This window comes from Prosopis cineraria, unplaced genomic scaffold (genome assembly GCF_029017545.1).
Source record: "Prosopis cineraria cultivar Desert tree isolate PC_DT_omini unplaced genomic scaffold, ASM2901754v1 PC10, whole genome shotgun sequence".
NCBI lineage: Eukaryota > Viridiplantae > Streptophyta > Magnoliopsida > Fabales > Fabaceae > Prosopis > Prosopis cineraria.
This window is the reverse complement of record NW_026555341.1, coordinates 29,356,979-29,375,587: the sequence shown is the minus strand read 5'-3', so window position 1 is coordinate 29,375,587 and position 18,609 is coordinate 29,356,979. Positions and strand designations below refer to the sequence as shown.

The following is an 18,609-nucleotide window of genomic DNA, read 5'->3' as shown; positions in this document are numbered from 1 at the left end:
TTAGTTTCGACTTTTGATACTTCAAAGTGGCGGGAAGTAAAATCCTAGAGAGGAGAGATGGAGGGAACGAATCGTCTTCGAAGTTAAGAACACTAGAAAGCTATCTCATCTCCATCAGTCTTCGATCTCATTCCCGCCAAACAAAGCTTTTTCTCTGTTCTCTCTCGATTTCTTCAGTCAATGGCGAAAACAACATCCGCTGAGAAATCAGAACCAGAAGAGAAATCGGATGGCCTCGAGATCATTTCCATCGGTTCTCTCTACAAAGGTCCCTGGGACAAGAAGTACTGGAGCAGCTCTAGGGTTCGTTTACAATTTTTTTTATTGACCCCCTCTTAGGTTGTTGTTTTACCTTGTACTCTATTTGTTCTCGATTGCGGCAATTTGATTCTAAGTTTAAGATGCAACTAGCGTGGATTCACAAATCATCCACAGGATATCCTGGGAAAGTATGGCTCCAAGCTAGGTCATAGGTTCTGATCAGGAGAATCAACCTTTTCAATCCTAGTTTCATGCTGAAACTATGATATTAATTGAAGACATTAGTTCTATTTAAGGCATTTTTATTTAAGTTGGGAGCTTGAAGTTTATAAAGACTGAAATTCTGCAGCCAAAGTTTGGTGCTTCCTGCTCAAGGGTCAAGGCATCGAATTCAAATGATCAACTAGTTAACTGTACTACTGTAGTGAAAGTCATCTTAACGGGAGTTTCTGACCATGTTAATACTCCTTTTATTTTTCCATTAACTGACGGTGTCTACTGTCTTCCAAATTAATTTTTTACAAAAATAGTAGCAAGGTACTCCGATCGTAGCATGCATGAAGATTTTTGCATGATCAATAGAGAGACACTTCAATGGTTATATTAAAGAGCTGGCGGGTTTGACCTTTCCTAGCATGCCTTCTTTTCCACTCCCCCCCCCCCCTTGCCTGATTCCTAGCATGCTTGACAAAAATGCTTCTTGGTAAGAATGGTTCTTGGGGGAAAAAATTGTGTGATTGTTTAACGATACTTTAGAGTGGTAAAAGGAATACACTATTTGTTAACTATATGAAACAGTGAGCTAAACCACCACGTGACATTGACTAATTTAGAGAATAGGGCTCAAGGCGATATTGTTGATTGCAAAAGTAGCGGTCATGGACTCATGGTTATTTGATGTATTGAGAATTCAATGATTGAGGAGCAAGACCTATATTTTGTAATATAGACACAGGAAATATGACATAATCTCAATTTCACTTCGTTTTTATAAAGTGAATGTGTAATATACTAAGTGATTGTTTGACTGGCATATTTACTTGACATTGGTACTTTGCAGGGAAAAGATCGCTATCCATATCCAGTTGGTTTTCAAGCAATTAGAGCCTATAATGGGACCACATATAAGATGGAAATTCATGAAGGTGTCAGTGGGCCTAGATTCATGGTTTGTAGCCAGGCTTTTTGATGCTTATATATATATATTTTGATTCCTTTTACTTGACCATGTTTGAAAAGAGATCGGAACAGACCCATCATGTTTTGACAGTAGCAATATGCTTATTGTTTTTGCCAAAACGTGGTTTTGGCTTGTTCCAACTTTTTTTCCCCAAACATGCCCCTAAAGTCACCTTGCTTTAAGTAGTATTAAACAACCATCTACTCCCTGAATATGCAGATTACATCTGCTGATGGGTATTCCTGCTCTGGGAAAACTCCAGACATTGCCTGGGAGGAATTTCAGAAAAGAGGTTGCCCCCGGATGAAGATTTGGCATGGGAAGAGACTTTCATCCAAGATGGATGGCTTGGAGGTAGAACTTTTTATTATTATTATTTTTTTAATGCTGCCAAAAAAGTTATCTTTTTTGAGTTCATTAAGCACATAAACTAATGTTTGTTTTGTAACTTTTTATGTTCTTGTGAGTATTGTAAATGAATGCTTAACAAAACAATATCTAAAGAGAAAGGGAATTTTAATTTTAACAGTGTGCTGGCATGATGAAATTTCCTCTAAAGACTTGTTGACTTTATGTATTATTTTTCATATTAATAAGCTATATTATCTAAACATTCTTATTGCATCATTTTCTCCATTGTGAGCCGTGCTGACATTATGGTTGACTTTATACTCGTTGGTGACATTTAAATTAATATCATGAGGAAACATTGCAACAATTGATAGGCTTATTTCAATTTGAGAATGAGGATTCAGAACTTAATTCGTACAATTTTAACCAACTTATTGGTTAGGAAGGATAAACCGAGTAACCTGGCAGTATATTTGGGTCTTTGATAATTGGGTGCAATGCAACAAGTAGGGGAGATTATTTGATTATGATGAAACAAGTTAACATCACCGTCAACTGTCCTGTATGCTGGAGGTTGTCTGATGCCATATTGAACTTATAGCTCCCACTGATTTCATTTACATGTGGAAAATTAACACAGATGAATGCTTGTAATATGTAATTAGATTTGATGGATCGCAAAGGTCTGATATGTCACAAAGGTCCGATCTGACTATTCTCAGTTCCTTTGTAATGTCTTGAGAAAGCAATGCAAATTGAAGCAGAATACAGGAGTATTTTTTTTTTTTTAACTTGCTTGATACTCTTCCTCAGACTCTAGGTGTCTAAATTCTTTAGCATGGCTACTCACTCATTTTCATCTAGTTTCTTGTGTAAGTATCAGATTGCTTGCAAACTAGATGCTTTGTCATGTATTTACGGAGTTTTGCTGATCCAGTTGTTTGTTTTAGGTATTCTATAGACTGGGCCATATGTTTATAAGTAGAGGGAGATTCAAATGCAGGAGAATCAAATAATGATCTTTGCATTTATTCTTGATGCATTAATGTTATGCCTTGTAACCATGTTTTTATCCTGTTTTATTGTGTACACATATTTCATCACTAGCAAGCTAGCACTATTCTAGGCCCCCCAAAACTATCCCAAATCCTATGACTATCTTCAGTCAATAGGCAGATAAACAACTCCAGCAGTTTCTTATAATGCTTTACTTTTATTGTCATCTCGTGCAGCTTTTTGGGTTCAAGAATTCATTGGTACAGAGGTTGCTCCGGGAACTGGTGGCAGATTTAAATGGCATAGCTGAACAGAGCATGAACTCATGCAACGAGATCTCTAGAATAGAGCATGATGATTCCCGCCAAAATGTTGGCATACATCCCGACTCGCTACTTTGCCTAGCAAGACCACAGGTTAAGGGGAAGAGGGGTAGGAGACGGGAAAGTAAAAATGTAAAGTCACGTGGGGAAACTATCTTTAAAAGACCTCGGCCTCATGAATTCACATGCAGTCGCATAGCTTCAATAAAACGCAAAGTTTCAGAAGGGAATGAAGCCCAAAAAACGGGTGTTTCTGCATCAATGCGCATGACGTCCTCTGTTGGGGGAAGTCCTAATTGCTTTTCATTAAAAAATGGTTTTTCATCAAATCAGATTGTTTCTGGTGACCAAGAGGGGAGAACTGTGCATGCAGAGACAACAAGTGGGTTTGTTGACTCTAAAAACAGCAAAGCTGTGGCAGTTGCTGATCGCTTCTCTAAAGTAGAACATGTAAGCCACACTATATAACTTATTTTTCTTTTGCTGGCAATCTAGTGAATGACTAATGAGCCATTATTTATTGGCAACATTTTGCTTCCTAAAATATGTTAGTCCTTATGCCCTTATTTTGCAGGGAGAAAGGAATAAAGTTAGGAGTGATTTAGGGCTTGTTTGGTTTTGTTTTTTGTTTTTATTTTCTTAAAACAATTCTGTAAAATAGTTTTTCAGAACAAGTTTTGGAAACAAAAATGAAAAAAATCTGCTTGAATCATTATTTTGAAAAACATAGTTAAATTGGTGAAATAAAAGATGAAAGAATAATTTATTTTATTGACATAATTGTCATTAATGAAAGCATGATATTTTCTGCTTTTTCTCTAGTTTTGCAGAACAAAAAGTATCAAGACAACTAAAAGATGTTCTGGTTTTTAAGCTCTTCAAAACAACTTTTAACTTTTTTGCTTTTCAAAATAGATAACAGAAAACACATTTTCAAACAGTTTATTTATTTATTTATTTATTAGAACAAAAAACTGTTTTCTTTTTAGCCTCTTGAGATTCCGATATCCATGCAAAAATGTATATGAACAATTCTTTTTATGCAAGAAAAGCTCTTAACTTCTTGCAGTTTGATAGGTCACACGAAGTTGAGCTGAATGCATCCCAGTTTTTGGTGGCAAGAGAAAACATGAAACTGCTTTCATCAGTCTCTGAAGAGTCCAAAGATTGTTGTGACATTGATCTTTGTGCTCCTGATGCCATGGATTATGCTGAAGGTACTTGCTTCTCATGTTCATAATTTCCAAGTTTAGTGCATCAACATCTACATTCTCTTTCTCATTCGCTTATTCATGGAATTCCCACAATGAGATGGAAGACCTATTTTTGTAGGAAATGCTTGTTTTCTGGGTGATTATCATGTTCTTCAATAAAGAATATTATGTGGACACCTTTTCAACTCAAAAATATATCATTGGATCAAAAAATGAGGTGTCTTTTTTGTGACAACGCCAAGCATAAACAAGTGAGGTTTCCTTCAAGCTGTGGTCCCATATACCCAACATGTCAAAAATTCTGTAAAATTTGACTATATATAGGATTATTTTATCTAGTCATACTGCAAATTTTCTCATTGATTTCTCCTTCACTATTTAGATGCTCTATTGAATCTTCCCTTTCCTTTTTTTTCCTGTCAATTCTCCATCTTACTCCAGTGCTCTGCAGAAAGTACTTCTAATTCTACGCCAAATACCCTGGATAAGATTGCTGACAATGAGAGAGCCTATCAATATGCCTCTGGAGAAGCATTCAGCATAGAAGTTAATGATGTGGCGAAGTCAATGATGGCAGTTCTGCTTCCTCAAGTAATTCCCTTTCTGAAGGATTCAACAACTGACAAGTTAACAGTTGGTCCTTCAGGGAAGCTACCTTCTATTATGAACTCCAACCAAGATGATAAAATTGGAAATCACTTGGAAGAAGCTTCTGGTAATATTACTTATTGATCCAAATCTTTCTAACTATATGTTGTAAATCTTTTACATTATTGTATTTGCTGCCAGGATTATCGTTTTAGCATATTACCCTTTTATTCTTATAATATCTTTTTTATTTTGTGAGAATGTCTGTATTTACTGAATTGACATTAATATGTAATCTGTGGATGTAGTGGTGATTCAGAATGCACATGTGGATAGAGAGGAAAAGATTGATATGAAAACTAGAGACGTCAGTTTTTTCATTGCTGACAGTTTTGAGCCCAGCCAGTGTGAGAATCATAAACCTGACCAAGCAATATTGCATTCGGACATTGCTGAAGCTAGCCGAGCTAGTTTAGATAAAGAAATATGCTCTCCGGCAAGTCATGAACAGCATGCCTTTGGTGTTTTGCCAAACGAATCATCAGATTGCTATGCTGATATGAAGCTAACCAAAAATAAATTCTGTCATTCTTCAGAGTTGGACTCCGAAGAATTGCCTCCGGATTTTGAGATCTGCATTCCTGATCCTGTTCTTGAACACATGCCTCCTTTGGATAGAGTTATTTCTGAAAGCAACAATGATGCTTGCACAGATATGAAAGAAAATTCAAATAAAGTTGGATTGAATTCTATGGAAAAGGACCATAAGGCTGCACATGATTTTGAAATCTGCGCTCCTGATTCTGTTCTAGAAGACCTGCCTCCTCAGGGCAGAGTTGTTTCTAAGAGCTGCAATGATGCTTGCACAGATATGGAAGAAAATTCAAACCAAGTTGAATGTAATTCTATGGAAAACAACCAGAAGGCTGCAAGTGATTATGATACCTGCATTCCTGATTCTGTTCTAGAACACAAGCCTCCTCTGGATAGATTTATTTCTAAATGCAACAAAGATGCTCTCACAAATATGGAAGAAAATTCAAACCAAGTTGGATTGAATTCTATGGAGAAGGACCATAACGCCACAAATGATTTGGATATCTACATTCCTGATTCTGTTCTAGAAGACACCCCTTCAGACAGAGTGCTTTCTAAAAGCAGCAATGATGCTTGCACAGATATGGAAGAAAATTCAAAGAAAGATGGATTGACTTCAATGGAAAAGGACCTTAAGGATATCTGCATTCCTGATTCTGTTCTAGAAGACACGCCTCCACTTGACAGAGTTGTTTCTAAAAGCACCGATGATGCTTGCACAGATATGGAAGAAATTTCAAAGCAAGATGAATCAACTTCTATTGAAAAGGACCATAAGGCTGCAAATGATTTTGATATCTGTATTCCTGATTCTGTTCTAGAAGACATGCCTCCTTTTGACAAAGTTGTTTCTAAACGCACCAATGATGCTTGCACAGATATGGAAAAAATTTCAAGCACCAATGATGCTTGCACAGATATGGAAAAAGTTTCAAACCAAGTTGGATTGGATTCTATAGAAAAGGGCCATAAGGTTGCACATGATTTTGATCTCTGCATTCCTGATTCTGTTCTGGAACACACTCCTCCTCAGGACAGAGTTATTTCCAAAAGCAACAATGATACACGCACAGATATGGAAGAAAATTCAAACCAAGTTGGATTGAGTTCTTTAGGAAAGGACCATAAAGCTGCACAAGATTTTACTGGAGGTAGATGGTTACAATTTCTTTTTTTTTTTTTCTTTAACATGGTGATAAACTAGTGAGTCTCATGTGTTGTTGGAACTTAATAAATGAGTCATAATATTTATGGCTTATGAATAATGCGGGTTGTTAGAGTTTTTATATTATATATAGATATTGTCAGAATGGTTTACGTGGACTTGATTAAATGGTCTTGTCTGATGTTAGTTGAGATGTGTTATGCCAATTTCTGGATGTTTCAATTTAAACTAAATTGCCATGGTCGTAGAAAACCTACAATAGCACTTTCTTTTGTGGAATCACATGCTCAGGTGGGGTGAAAAAAAAGGAGACTTCATTGTATCTTAGCTGTTCTAATCCAACTATTATCTAAGTTATTCCGATTTTCTTAAAAATGCAGATATCAGCAATGCACCTGAAAGAAATGCAGAGGATGAAGTTGTGGGTAAAACAACAAATGCTGAAGCCATTGCCTTGCCTATTATTCAAGTACCAATTGTAGCATATACCAGAAGAAAGTTCAGAACTGTTTCTCCTCCCACAGGATGCTGCCTACTTCCAGAAAACACCAAAACTGATGAGGACGGAGAACTTGTCACTTCTGAAGTAAATATTACCAAGGGCACTTCGCCTCCCTCAGAAACCATTCAGCTGCACACGTCTGGTAGTGAACTGTTTGAACCAGCTTTGTTTGGTAATCAAGCAAGGGATGAGGTGCAGTCTGATGATTTGCAAAGAGATAATTCTGTTACAAATTCTCAAATTAAACAGAGCTCAATTATGTCAGAAAATGGACCATGTTTACGCCCCCTCAAAGAAAATATTTTGTGCCCTGATGATCTCTCTGAGTCACATGTAGAAACACCTCCAAGTCGTAGTGATGTGCTGGTTGGCTACAGCAACCTTGCTGAGTTGAACAACCCAATATCATATTGGGATCCAAAACCAAGCTCTTGTGGGAATAACTGTTCTTCCGAAGAAGCACAAGTTATTTCAGAGCTAAATCCTCACACAAACGATGATATCAGTGATAATCTGGGTAAAATCATCAAGTTTGTGGGGTGCTACTTCCTCCCCATGCCTGTTTCATCGCTTTTTTTAAGCAGAAGAGAGAATGAAATTCTCATTTGTGTTATTTGTGGCCCTGTGGTGAAACAGGAGAGGACTTTGTTCACCTACAAGGTGTCTGTGAAGGAACCCAATGTCGGGTGCCCATCTTTCATTGCCCACACATCATTATGGCTGCCGGACCCAAAACATAACTTCATTAGAGTGGTAAGTTGGTCTCTTTTTATTTCATTGCCTTCTAACATGTTTATGTTGATCTTTCAGCTATTGATAATACTGCCTCAAACTCTATTGTGTTATTGTTTTAGACTCTGGTCGAAAGATCTGGCGTGCAGTTGACTCCTGATGGACAGTATATTGTTTTACTTGGCAGCATAAAAACTCCGAATTGCAGGTTGACTGTTTCCCAGTGTTTGCTTTGAAACTTATATCGATTGTAGCCGTGTTTGATAGCATATCTAATTTTCTCATTATTCCAGGGAAAGAAAAATTTCTTGTAATTGTTCATCATGCACGTCAGTATGCTCTGAGGAAAATGCATTGAAGATTGTACAAGTAGAACATGGTTATGTTTCCGTTGTGGCAACATTGAGGACTGTCGAGGTTGTGCATTGTATTGTGATTTGCGAACCTAACCTACTTTGTTCAGTTGGGGAGAGTGGTAGATTGCATGTATGGGTCATGAATTCAACATGGAGGTGATTCTGAATTTCTCTTGACATTCTATTTGTTCTTGCTTTCTCCTGAGAGTCAATTATTTCTTCTTTTCAATTAATTGATTTTGTGATGACAAACTTACATTGATTTCTTATTGTTTGAGTTAATGAGGTTGGAGGTCTTTGTACTTCTTATGACAAGTCGCATGAGAAGGTTTGAATAACTGTCACAGGTGTTAATTTACTTTTTTTTTTTTTTTTGGGGTGGGGGGTGTGGGGAAGTACAGATCTCCCTTGAGGTCTAGCTTGTTTTCATTTGTCATCTTGTGGTTGAACAAGTTTCCTATGCTTCCATGAGGTTTTAGTGATCATAACCTATTTGAATGTTTTTCTTTTCTTGGTTGAGTTTCAACATAATTTGTAATTTGGTTCAATTAACATGATAACCTCTATGTGGGTTAGCACTTAATCTCTCCCTCTCTTCCTATGGGAGGTTACGCTCTATCGGGAAAAACCTACGAGGGCAGAGGGACAAATTTCAAACCGCAGGTAGCAAAGTAAAATCAGGTCTAATCATAGATGGAGAAACTGTGATTTACTCCTTTTTTCCTGAGTTTAGAAGTTGCACACCAACTTGATTGAAGTTAATTTGTTTGTAGGTGTCGTTTGGATACATGGCTTGAACAATTGATCATGTATGGACTTATAAAATAAGCTCTAATTCCATAAGTTTATTTAGTCAGTTGGTCCCTAATAAACCATTTCACTGTCCTCTATGCTTATGATCATTGTTGGTATGATTGCCATTGATATTTGATTCTCGGGTTTGGTAAATAAAACTTAGTTTATTCCCTTCTGCAGAGATAAAGTTGAGGATTTTATCATACCAGCTGATGACTCAATCTCTCCTGGCATAGTGGAGTTGAAGAGGATTCCAAAGTGTTCTCATTTGGTAGTTGCTTTTAATAGTGTTGGCGAATTTAGTTTATGGTATGCTATCTTCAATTACCCAGACCAGAAGGTCTTTTTCGTGAAACTAGCATTTTTGAACCAAATTTGATTAACTAATTACATTTGGTGTATATCTAGTCTCTGGTTGTTTCCAGGCCTTGCAGATATCTCTAACAATTTCAATGCATCTCCCTGAGATGCATTGAAATTTTAATGAAATTTTCCCTCTCCTCGTTTGAATGTCCCCTCCCCTCTCAACCCTCCTCCCAAATTGGGGGGATTCCTCCTACCCCTCCCCCTCCCCTCCATTAAAATGCCTTCCCTCCCTTGCCCTCCCTTTCTCTCCAACCAAACATAGCGTTAATGTCTCTAATTCCGCGGGGCATCTTTGTCTCTATTACTACTGTTACATCACTTGCTTTACTTTCGTTCTTCATTTTTGTAATATTTGCAACTCACTGAATGAAATTAGTAACACGTAGGTCATTAAAGAATTCCTTTCTGGGTCTTTATAGCCACAGTATGTCTTGTACATGAAGAATCAACCCGTAGACTTCGCAATTAGAGATTGTTAAAATTACAATGCTCAAGTTATTCCTATGGACCTAGTAATTGTGCACTTGGACAGCCCTCCACTCCTTTTGTGGGGGGGAAGGAATTGCTGTTTTTCTTTCTTTCTTTCCGTTTTTATAGCTACTCTGTCTATAATCTTATCCTCATGATTCGGATTCTTTCCCCAGGGATATTTCAAAGCGTAATTGTGTTTCAAGCTTCTCTACTCCAACAGATCCGTTTACTCAATTTTTGCCAGTTAGTTTGTTTAATTGTCGAAGAAATAGCCTGGGTTTCACATCTACCAGCGTAGGGGAGCAAGTTGATCGACTTTTAGGAGCAACCCGTCTGTGGTTCTCAGAGCAAGAAGAACAATGTTCGCTTCTTTCATCAGAGGAATGTGATATTGCCATGTGGCTGCTTGTCTCGACTGCCTCTGATGTTGAATCTCCGCATAATTTTATTTCAAGTCATTGCCAGATAAATACAGCTAGAAGTTGGAGGCTCGCTCTTCTGGCGAAAAATGATATGATTTTAGGAACTTCCTTCAATATAAGGTACCAAAATAATAAATTCGTGAAATTGATAATTGAATTGTGGCCAAGAAAACAAAGAAATTGATAATTGAATTTGCAGGGAAAATTGTTTCTTCAAATATTGGTAGTTTGTCGCATGTTTCTTATTGCTGTGGCTAATATGTTTAGTATTTTTCACTGCTCAGTGTAGACAACGGGCTATTCTTTTGTATGGGTAGGACCATAAATTAGGTTTCAGAAGTTATTATTCCCACCTATTTTCATTATAATTTAGGAAATGAGTAGAGTTGTTGATAACTGTTCCAACTGGATGTTAAGCCAGGTTATGTCATCCTGCCCTTTATCTTTTTTATTGTTATAAATACACTTATTACACACATGATATTGCATTTGAACACTAGCTGATGAGATATCTTATCAAATTTTATTGAATATCTGCCCAGTTACGGCTAACACTAGTTTCGACAATTAACTAACCCAGAAGTTGTATGCAGAACTACTGCTATTGGTATATTGGGTAGTCATGGAATCATCAGCACACCTGATGGACAGGTGTATATGTGGGAATTGTATGGAGGATCGAAGGTTGGCACTCTTCACCATTTCCAAGGTATGTTTCAATTGTACCACTTAAAAATTTCCGTTGGAATATCACTTTCATATGGATGTGATAGCCACGAGTCAGTCCTTTGATTGTTCTATGCTCTAAGCATTAAGCTAGGTTTTCATTCCTCGTTAATAACTTTTACTTCAAAGAGCTTTTTACTTGAAATTCATGCTAATATACCTGTTATTTCTTTCACTGATAAACTTGCCTATTCTGCCGCACTTGAGTTGTCCATGGCATTTGTGGTTCAAACGCACCTTTAAATTGAACGGTAGAATTCATGGTTCCTAATCTGCTTCCATGGAATCATAGCCACTTTTTAGGCATGATTGCAAGTAACAGTAGCCTGGATGAAAGAACCTGTATTATATCCATTTCAAAACTTAAAAAAGTAGGTTCACTTAAGCGCTCTCAAGTGGCCCGGACGATATGATCTTTAATGTTTCTTACTGATGGAGATTGACTGTATGCCTTTTTTTTTTTTTTTAACTGCCACTTACTGAGAGGGTTAGTCTATTGTGCTAGAATTGGTCCACACCTAGCATACAATCTTTTCATTCGGAGTATTTTACAACGATACTCTACATTTAGGGGCAAACTAACTATCATCTCAGGTCCCCCTTTTTCTTTTTCTTTTTTTTTTTTCAGATGGAAACTATAGATGTAAAATGTGAACGCATAATCAAGATAGAATTTCAAAATCAATTAGTATTTGATATCTTCAATGGTAGAACAAAATTTCCAAAACTTTTGCAAAATGTACTTGTATATTTTTATATCATTTACTTGATTAAACAGACGCTCTCTGTGCCGGCAAGTTCGTCATAGGTCATTTCTCAGTCATTAGTCTCAATCTTGGATACCTTGTACTTCCGTTCTTAAATGAGTCCTAATATTGAAAAACACAAACCAAGGAGGTACCAAAATCTATGGATTATGTAAAAAAATTAATTTTTTCTTTTCATTTTTGCCCTCTAATGTCACAATATTTTAAACCCCAACTACCAAGAAACAAGTATTGACTATACCAAAAAATTTGTAGTAAGATTTATTGTTAGGTTGTCCAAATGTAAATGGATATTAGACGATGTGGGAATTACACATCAGATAAAGTTAAGCTCAATAATTAATATATATTAAAGAGAAATAACTCATAAACTTGAGTCTTAAACTTTTAAGTTAAGATGTCATTATTTTGCTGTTCTTGCCCGTCTCTTTTCTCCCCCTATTCTCGGGCCGTCGCTTCCCATTCCTACACTTGCTATGGATTACGGGATCAAAAGGAAAGATGAAAATTAGGACTTATATTTAGAAAAGAAGAAATTAATATAGTCCAATATATGATTTAATCTCCATTCATGTTGTGAGCAAAAAGTTTTTGACCTGTTCCCTGATTTTATGTCTGAAGTATTAATGCAAAATAAATGTTTATGGTTATTAGATGGCACTGTCACGAGTATTGCTACAGATGAATCGAGGGGAGGTGCATTGGGGGTGGCTGGTGGTGAAGGTCAGTTGTTGATTTATGTGCCTCATAATGAACTAAATGCAGAATAACAATACTTTGACTATCATCATTGGTCTACCCTACAAGCTCTCTTGTAGAATTTGCAGCCTTTACCCTCATCAGCACTTCATTTCTAGCCATTAAGAGTAGCTTCCTGATTCTGAACCGCACATAATGTTCATATCTTCCTTTTTGTTTTTGGCCAACAATGTTCATATCTTTAGTTGCTGCAAATTTTTGCAGTTTCATCGTACTTTTGAGCAAGTACTTCTCAACTTTGATTGTACAAATTTAAACTGGATCAGTACTTAATGGGTAATTGATGCTTCTACTTAGTTTTGGAAGGGAAAAGGAAAGGGGGTATTCAGTGTCTCGAATGAACAGTAAAAATGTGCCTAGAAACTTGGAATGCATCCATGTTATTTTACTTCTCAGAAAAAGAATCAGTTTGTTGCATTTTAATGTACTGTTTGGTTGGTAGAAAAATTCTTTCGAGAAAAAAAATATGAGAAATGCACTTATCCTATTTTGTAAGAACCTTTTACATTTCCGTTCTAGAAGTGTACCAAACATTGCCTAAGAGAACAAGCCTTTCTAAGTTATGCGTATAGCCTTTTTAAAAAAAAAAAAAATTGGTTAAGTGGCATTGAAAGTTAACTGATAAGTGACTCATTTTCTTTTGATGGTAGATCAAAGTGCAAAACGTTGTTAAGGTTCAAGCATTAATTTAGTCATGTCGATTGAATAAAATATTGCATGGATGTATCTTAAACCTCGGACTTCTATATTCCATGAGTGTGGAACTTGTTAACATAACAAATTATAAATACTATATTATCAATAAAATAAATATTTCAAAACACTAATACAAGTAAATGGGGCACACAATTCAAGGCAAATTAATCTATCAAACCTTGCCACTATTTATAAGTCATTTTCTAAAAATAAATTACAAATTGATCATACAAATGTGGGGGAAAAAAATAAACCTAATTTATTGTCCATGATAAGAGCAAGACGGCCAGAAGTGAAGGATCAACTGCCTCTTAACTCCTTCAGGAAAGGCGCGCTCTAATAATTCATGAAATGGTTCATGGAAGCTGAGATAAATGATTTTATCGTTATATGAGCGGAAAGATAGGGAGAAAAGCATTGATTTGCTTTACTTTGTTCCAGCGATGCAATTTTCACACAAAAAAAGCAAAGCCCCTTTCCTGTTCTTCTTTCTTGCTTTGCTTTGCTGTAAGAGCAACTCTTCAAAAATCGCAGAAAAGTTGCAGTGGCACTGTGGCAACAACGGGGAGTGTCAAAAACATCAGCAACTATAAGGATTAATTGGGACAAAAATAAGGTTTATTTATTTTCTTTCCATTTTTGAAAGCTAACGATGGAACACTCCATTAAGGAAAGTTAATTAGTAAGCTAGAAAAATCATTCAGGTGGCAACAATTTTTGAAATAAAGTATATAAAGGATATAAGCTTAAGTACATATGTTTTGCCCTTTACAAAGTATCTCAATTATCATGTGACTAAGCTTACAAGTGTTCTTGAAAGATTGTTGGTATGAAAAATGTTTTTATATCAATGTTCATGACAGTTGGAATGTGCATAAAATCCATTATTGACGAGCCATCAATGGAATGTGACATAAATCCGATAACGATAAGTTAACTAAAATTTGAAATTAATTTAAATAATTTTTGATTGAATTTCAAAAAGAAAAGTAATTCTTCACAATAATGATAATTATTTCAAACAATTTATTATGATAAGATGAATTATTATTAATTGAATTTCTTTTTTCAAAAGTGGCCTCTCTCCACTATAAATAGAGACAGGTGACTAAAAGTAAAACACACCCAAAATGAACAATTCTCTAATTCATTCTTCCTCTCCCCCTTCTTCTCTCTTCAATGCATCTATTGTGCACCATAATCTAGACTCAAACTTGTGTAAATAGTTGGATAAATTTTGCCACCTTTAAATATGGTAAAACTCTGACCCAACTTCTTTTATTTGGTTTATTATTTATCTAATATTCCTTCAATGACTATATAAGATGTCCCTTTCATATGGAATGAATACAATTAGACTTGCCCTCTCAGCATGATTAAAAGTATACTTATGCAAGATTGACAAGTTTCCATTAATCACGTTTTTAGAAAAGTGAATCAATGCACTGACTAACATGATTATCAAGCGGCTCATGATTTCGATATTAAGAATTTCATAAAAAAAAAAAATTTCACGCTTGAATTCCAATCAATTTATCGTTACACAATATTAACTGTGGCCCTGTCTAATATATACATACATACATACATACATAGTCACTAGGCCAGAAAGATGTAACTTAAAGTAGGTGACAACTGACAAGAAATTTCTCTGAAAAAAAAAAAACAAGAAAAGAAAAGAGAAAGAACACGCCCATCCAAAATCATGATTTCACCTGAATTTAAGAGGTAAACAATAACAAATACAACGTCAAAACTAAAAATAATAATGATAATAGCAGCAGCAGCAGCAGCAACAAGAGAAATGATTACCAAAATCTAAATCACCAGAAACTACAGACTTTGGACACTACAGATCACAAAAATTAGAGGTTCACTTGGAAGGACCATTAGCTTGCCTTGAAGAATTTGCTTCGGACGGAGCGTTAAGCTCATCCCAAGCTTCAATCCAAGTGACCATAGCGTCAGCTAGTTTGAGGAAATAATCATCAACTTTTCCAAGTTTTTCTTTGACCTGTTTGGAAATTTCAATGTAGCACTTTTGAACAGAGGTGCATTCTTTTGGCAGAGTGACAGCTTGGAAGAATGGAATTATCTCTTCTTGCCAGAAGATGCCTTTGTATTCCTTCTTGAGGTTAACAAATGGGTTGCTTGCTTTGCTGTGCCATATGTAGGGAAGACCGGTTTTGACTCCTACTCCCAAATGATCACAGATAACCTGCAAGTTCGTATATCATCTTTTCATCAGGTCCTGAAACAGTTCATTTTATAGAAAAATGGAGACTATTACTAATTAGATGCCATTTTCAGGTGTTTGTTATAGAGTTTTCTAATGAATGCAAAGGCAACCTGGAAATTTGTTATACCTCTTTTACCAGATTGGATATTTCGAAGAGGTTCATTGCAGGTGTTTTTTTTTTTTTTTTGAGCAAGAAAACACCTAAGAAACTTGATGTAACTTTAGTTTTCAAAAAACATGTTGCTAGCAAGCAAGATATTTGGATAATATTCCTCAAAGGATATTTGATCTTGTAAAATGATCACAGTGATGATTGAAAATCATAATGAAGTTAATTAAAAAAATAATTTTAAGGAATTCAAGTTAATTATCAAAACATATTAAAATATTAAGCATCAAGGCAAGAAAATTATAATTATTAATTCATATAGATCCTGTAAGAATGCTTGATTTAGAAGTTGCCGCAAAAGGGGACACATGATTAATATTTTATACCTTCATGCACCAACCGGCCCACATATCGTCATATCGTCCAATAGGCTGACCATCACCCATGAGTCCAAAGTACATGGCAGGTCCAATAAGCTCACGGTTGAATGCAAGATTCATACCACACATGGGGAACAATGTTCCTTTTGGCACCGTCAAAACAGCATCAACATACCTGAAAAGGTACATAATAAACTAAACTGGATGATAAACATCAACAACATCCATGAAAAGAGTATGTATTGCCTGATTGCCTCATTGAAGGACCTACAGACCTGGTGTTCCTCTCGAGAGGCTTGACAAGTTGTGTTGGAGCATCATAATCAGGAATGTTGAGCCAGAGACCATGAGAAACAGCAGTGGCTGCACCCTCACGTAGACTAAAAGGGTATCCACGAACAAAATCAGCACCTTCTCTATAAGGATCATAAAGAGTATTGAAGAAAATTGGAGTAGAAGGTGAGAGGAGATTCTTGATGTGCTGCTCAAGTGCATTAATATCTTTGCCAGATGGATCTTTAGCAACCTGCTCGTGAACAAAGAAGATATTTAGCAACGTGCTTATATTTCATAAAAATCATAGCATCTCCTTTTACAATATCATTCAGAGAAAGTAATGGCTAACATCATAGACATCAACAGATTGCTTTTAATGTATGTCAATCTTAAGCTTAATGTATACTCAAAATCAAGTCACAGGAAGAGACAGAAACAAGATGGAGATCTAAGTTTCAATAACTCTTCAAAGACGAGGGAGATGAAGAAAGATCTGAAAATATCCCCAAAATAATAGTAAATAGTATGTTCAAGATCCTGCGAGAGATTAAGCAAATTAAGCTATCTAGAGACCAAACAAGAGTTAACCACTCGTTTAAACCAATTGCATAGGGGGCAAAACAATTGTGTCAAACACTACAACGCCTTCATAGTCACTAGCCAGCAAGACCCAGAGCATTCCAAAGTTCACCCAGCACAAAAAATAGAAGCATAACCACATTGAGACTTCCTTTTTTGTTTTTTATACAAGCTTCAAGAACAAAAGAAGGCATCATATTAAAACTCATACTGTCATCGCTTCAGTGACGCTAATATACTGAACACGCAGCATCACCTAAAAGGAAGACTCAGTCAAATCCCGCAAAATTACAATCACCGCAAGCGATCAAACAAATCAAATCCTGAGACAATACCAGTAAACAGACTCACCAAAGCACGGAATCTCATATTTTACCAAACATCAACACCTCACCACACTGAACAAATAATAAAATTTATACGACAAGAGGAACAGGATTTAGCTCAATTCCACTTTCTTAGCCGCGAATCAGAACATAAGCGCATGAAAAAGCGAGAAACGGAGAACTTACAAAGCAATCGTCATCGATGGTGTAGATGTACTTCTTCTTAGAGACCATGTAGCCGAAGCACCGACAGGCAGAATCCTTGAAGGAAATGCAAGAAGACTTAGGACCTAAGATCCGGTTGATGTCATTGCGGTTGTAGAGCTCGTAATCGAAGCCCTCAGGGACCTTGATGGTCTTGGAAGGATCGCCATCTTGGACTATGATCAAGTGGTAAGGTTGGAAGAACGGCCTCCACATCTCCAAGAAATCGAGGTTTCGAATCGTCGGGATGACGATATCGAGCTCATCCTTCAGTAGAGGAACCGGTTTGACTGAAGATTCCGCCATTAGAGAAGCAGAGAGAGACAGAGAGCGCAAAAGAGGAAAGCAGACGAAGTGAATTTGAGAAGATGAGGTCGGTGCGATTCAACGCGGCAAAATGCGAGAGACCGAATTGTGTCGTATATTGAGTTATTGATAGAAGGTGTCGCCTTTAAATTAATACAATAATACTACCTCCGATCAAATTATGACAAAATAAAAGGAATTAAGTAAAGTCGAAAATAAGGGTTGAGTTTGGAGAGTCAGATTTAGAAGTCTTATTTAAATAAAAGTTTTAGGTTTTAAAAATAATTTTTTTAAAGTAATCAAATTTGAGGGCTTGACCTTGATAAGCCTTGTAAAAAAAGCTCAGGCTCGGATAGCCCTTCAAGTCCTGTTATATTATTATTATTATTATTATTATTATTTTCTTTGATGGAAGTTCCATCATGGAACATATATTTGAAACCAATGAGTTGCTCACCTGATTTTACATACATTATATTATTATTAATTTTAATTTTTTTAAAATTAATTTAATATAATTTAATAAATATCAGTGTATAGTGTAAAATTCCCGATATTTTTTTTATAATTATTATGTTTGTGTATTTATAAAAAATAAATTTTTTTAACCAAAATTTAAATTTTATTACTAGACTTCTAAATGTGTGTTGTTTAATTTTTTAAAAATTATAAGAATTTTATTTTTTTAATTTCAAAATATTTTAATTAATTTATAATGTTTAATTTTTTAAATTTTTTTATTTTTTTGAAAAAAGGGCTTGCGAGCCTGGCCCTGAGTCCTTCACATAAGGGCCAAACTTGAGAAACATGGTTTAAAATAAAGAATCAAGTTTTAGGGCTTAGACCTTTAAGGGCTGAGCTCATAAGGGCCGAGCCCTTAAAAGTTAGGCCCGCCCGTATTTCTAGCTCTAGGCTCAAGGGTA

At 35.9% G+C, this 18,609-nt stretch overlaps 2 protein-coding genes across 4 annotated transcripts; one reads left to right on the top strand and one right to left on the bottom strand.

Moving 5' to 3' along the window:
* The first annotated feature begins 43 nt into the window (after positions 1–43).
* LOC129321425 (uncharacterized) lies at positions 44–12,987 on the top strand. Of its 3 annotated transcripts, XM_054967185.1 has the most exons (14): positions 44–303; positions 1,322–1,429; positions 1,661–1,795; positions 3,025–3,561; positions 4,181–4,328; positions 4,777–5,040; positions 5,222–6,661; positions 7,056–7,930; positions 8,032–8,117; positions 8,203–8,421; positions 9,241–9,369; positions 10,071–10,439; positions 10,913–11,028; positions 12,467–12,987. In XM_054967185.1, exons 1-14 carry the CDS (start codon positions 181–183, stop codon positions 12,580–12,582), a joined length of 4,665 nt encoding a protein of 1,554 aa, XP_054823160.1. In that variant the 5' UTR covers positions 44–180; the 3' UTR covers positions 12,583–12,987. The 3 variants fall into 3 exon arrangements, with proteins under 3 accessions (XP_054823160.1, XP_054823161.1, XP_054823162.1); XM_054967186.1 differs by lacking the exons at positions 10,913–11,028; positions 12,467–12,987 and having other exon boundaries at positions 9,241–9,331; positions 10,071–10,229; XM_054967187.1 differs by lacking the exons at positions 44–303; positions 1,322–1,429; positions 1,661–1,795 and having other exon boundaries at positions 3,449–3,561; positions 4,189–4,328; positions 12,467–12,984.
* Positions 12,988–14,961: 1,974 nt separating this feature from the next.
* Positions 14,962–17,791, bottom strand: LOC129321676 (probable UDP-arabinopyranose mutase 2). Its single transcript, XM_054967528.1, has 4 exons — positions 17,363–17,791; positions 16,271–16,521; positions 16,002–16,170; positions 14,962–15,485 (listed from the first exon to the last, which is right to left on the bottom strand). The coding sequence occupies exons 1-4, from the start codon at positions 17,684–17,686 to the stop codon at positions 15,141–15,143; spliced, it is 1,089 nt and encodes a 362-aa protein (XP_054823503.1). The 5' UTR covers positions 17,687–17,791; the 3' UTR covers positions 14,962–15,140.
* Positions 17,792–18,609: the final 818 nt, after the last annotated feature.

Coding starts and splice junctions, on each gene's coding strand:
- LOC129321425 (XM_054967185.1), top strand. CDS start 181: ATGGCGAAAACAACATCCGCTGAGAAATCAGAACCAGAAGAGAAATCG. Junction 1,430..1,660: donor TCAGTGGGCCTAGATTCATG/GTTTGTAGCCAG, acceptor CTGAATATGCAG/ATTACATCTGCTGATGGGTA. Junction 10,440..10,912: donor GGAACTTCCTTCAATATAAG/GTACCAAAATAA, acceptor AGTTGTATGCAG/AACTACTGCTATTGGTATAT.
- LOC129321676 (XM_054967528.1), bottom strand. CDS start 17,686: ATGGCGGAATCTTCAGTCAAACCGGTTCCTCTACTGAAGGATGAGCTC. Junction 16,522..17,362: donor CCATCGATGACGATTGCTTT/GTAAGTTCTCCG, acceptor GTTCACGAGCAG/GTTGCTAAAGATCCATCTGG. Junction 15,486..16,001: donor GGGCCGGTTGGTGCATGAAG/GTATAAAATATT, acceptor ACGAACTTGCAG/GTTATCTGTGATCATTTGGG.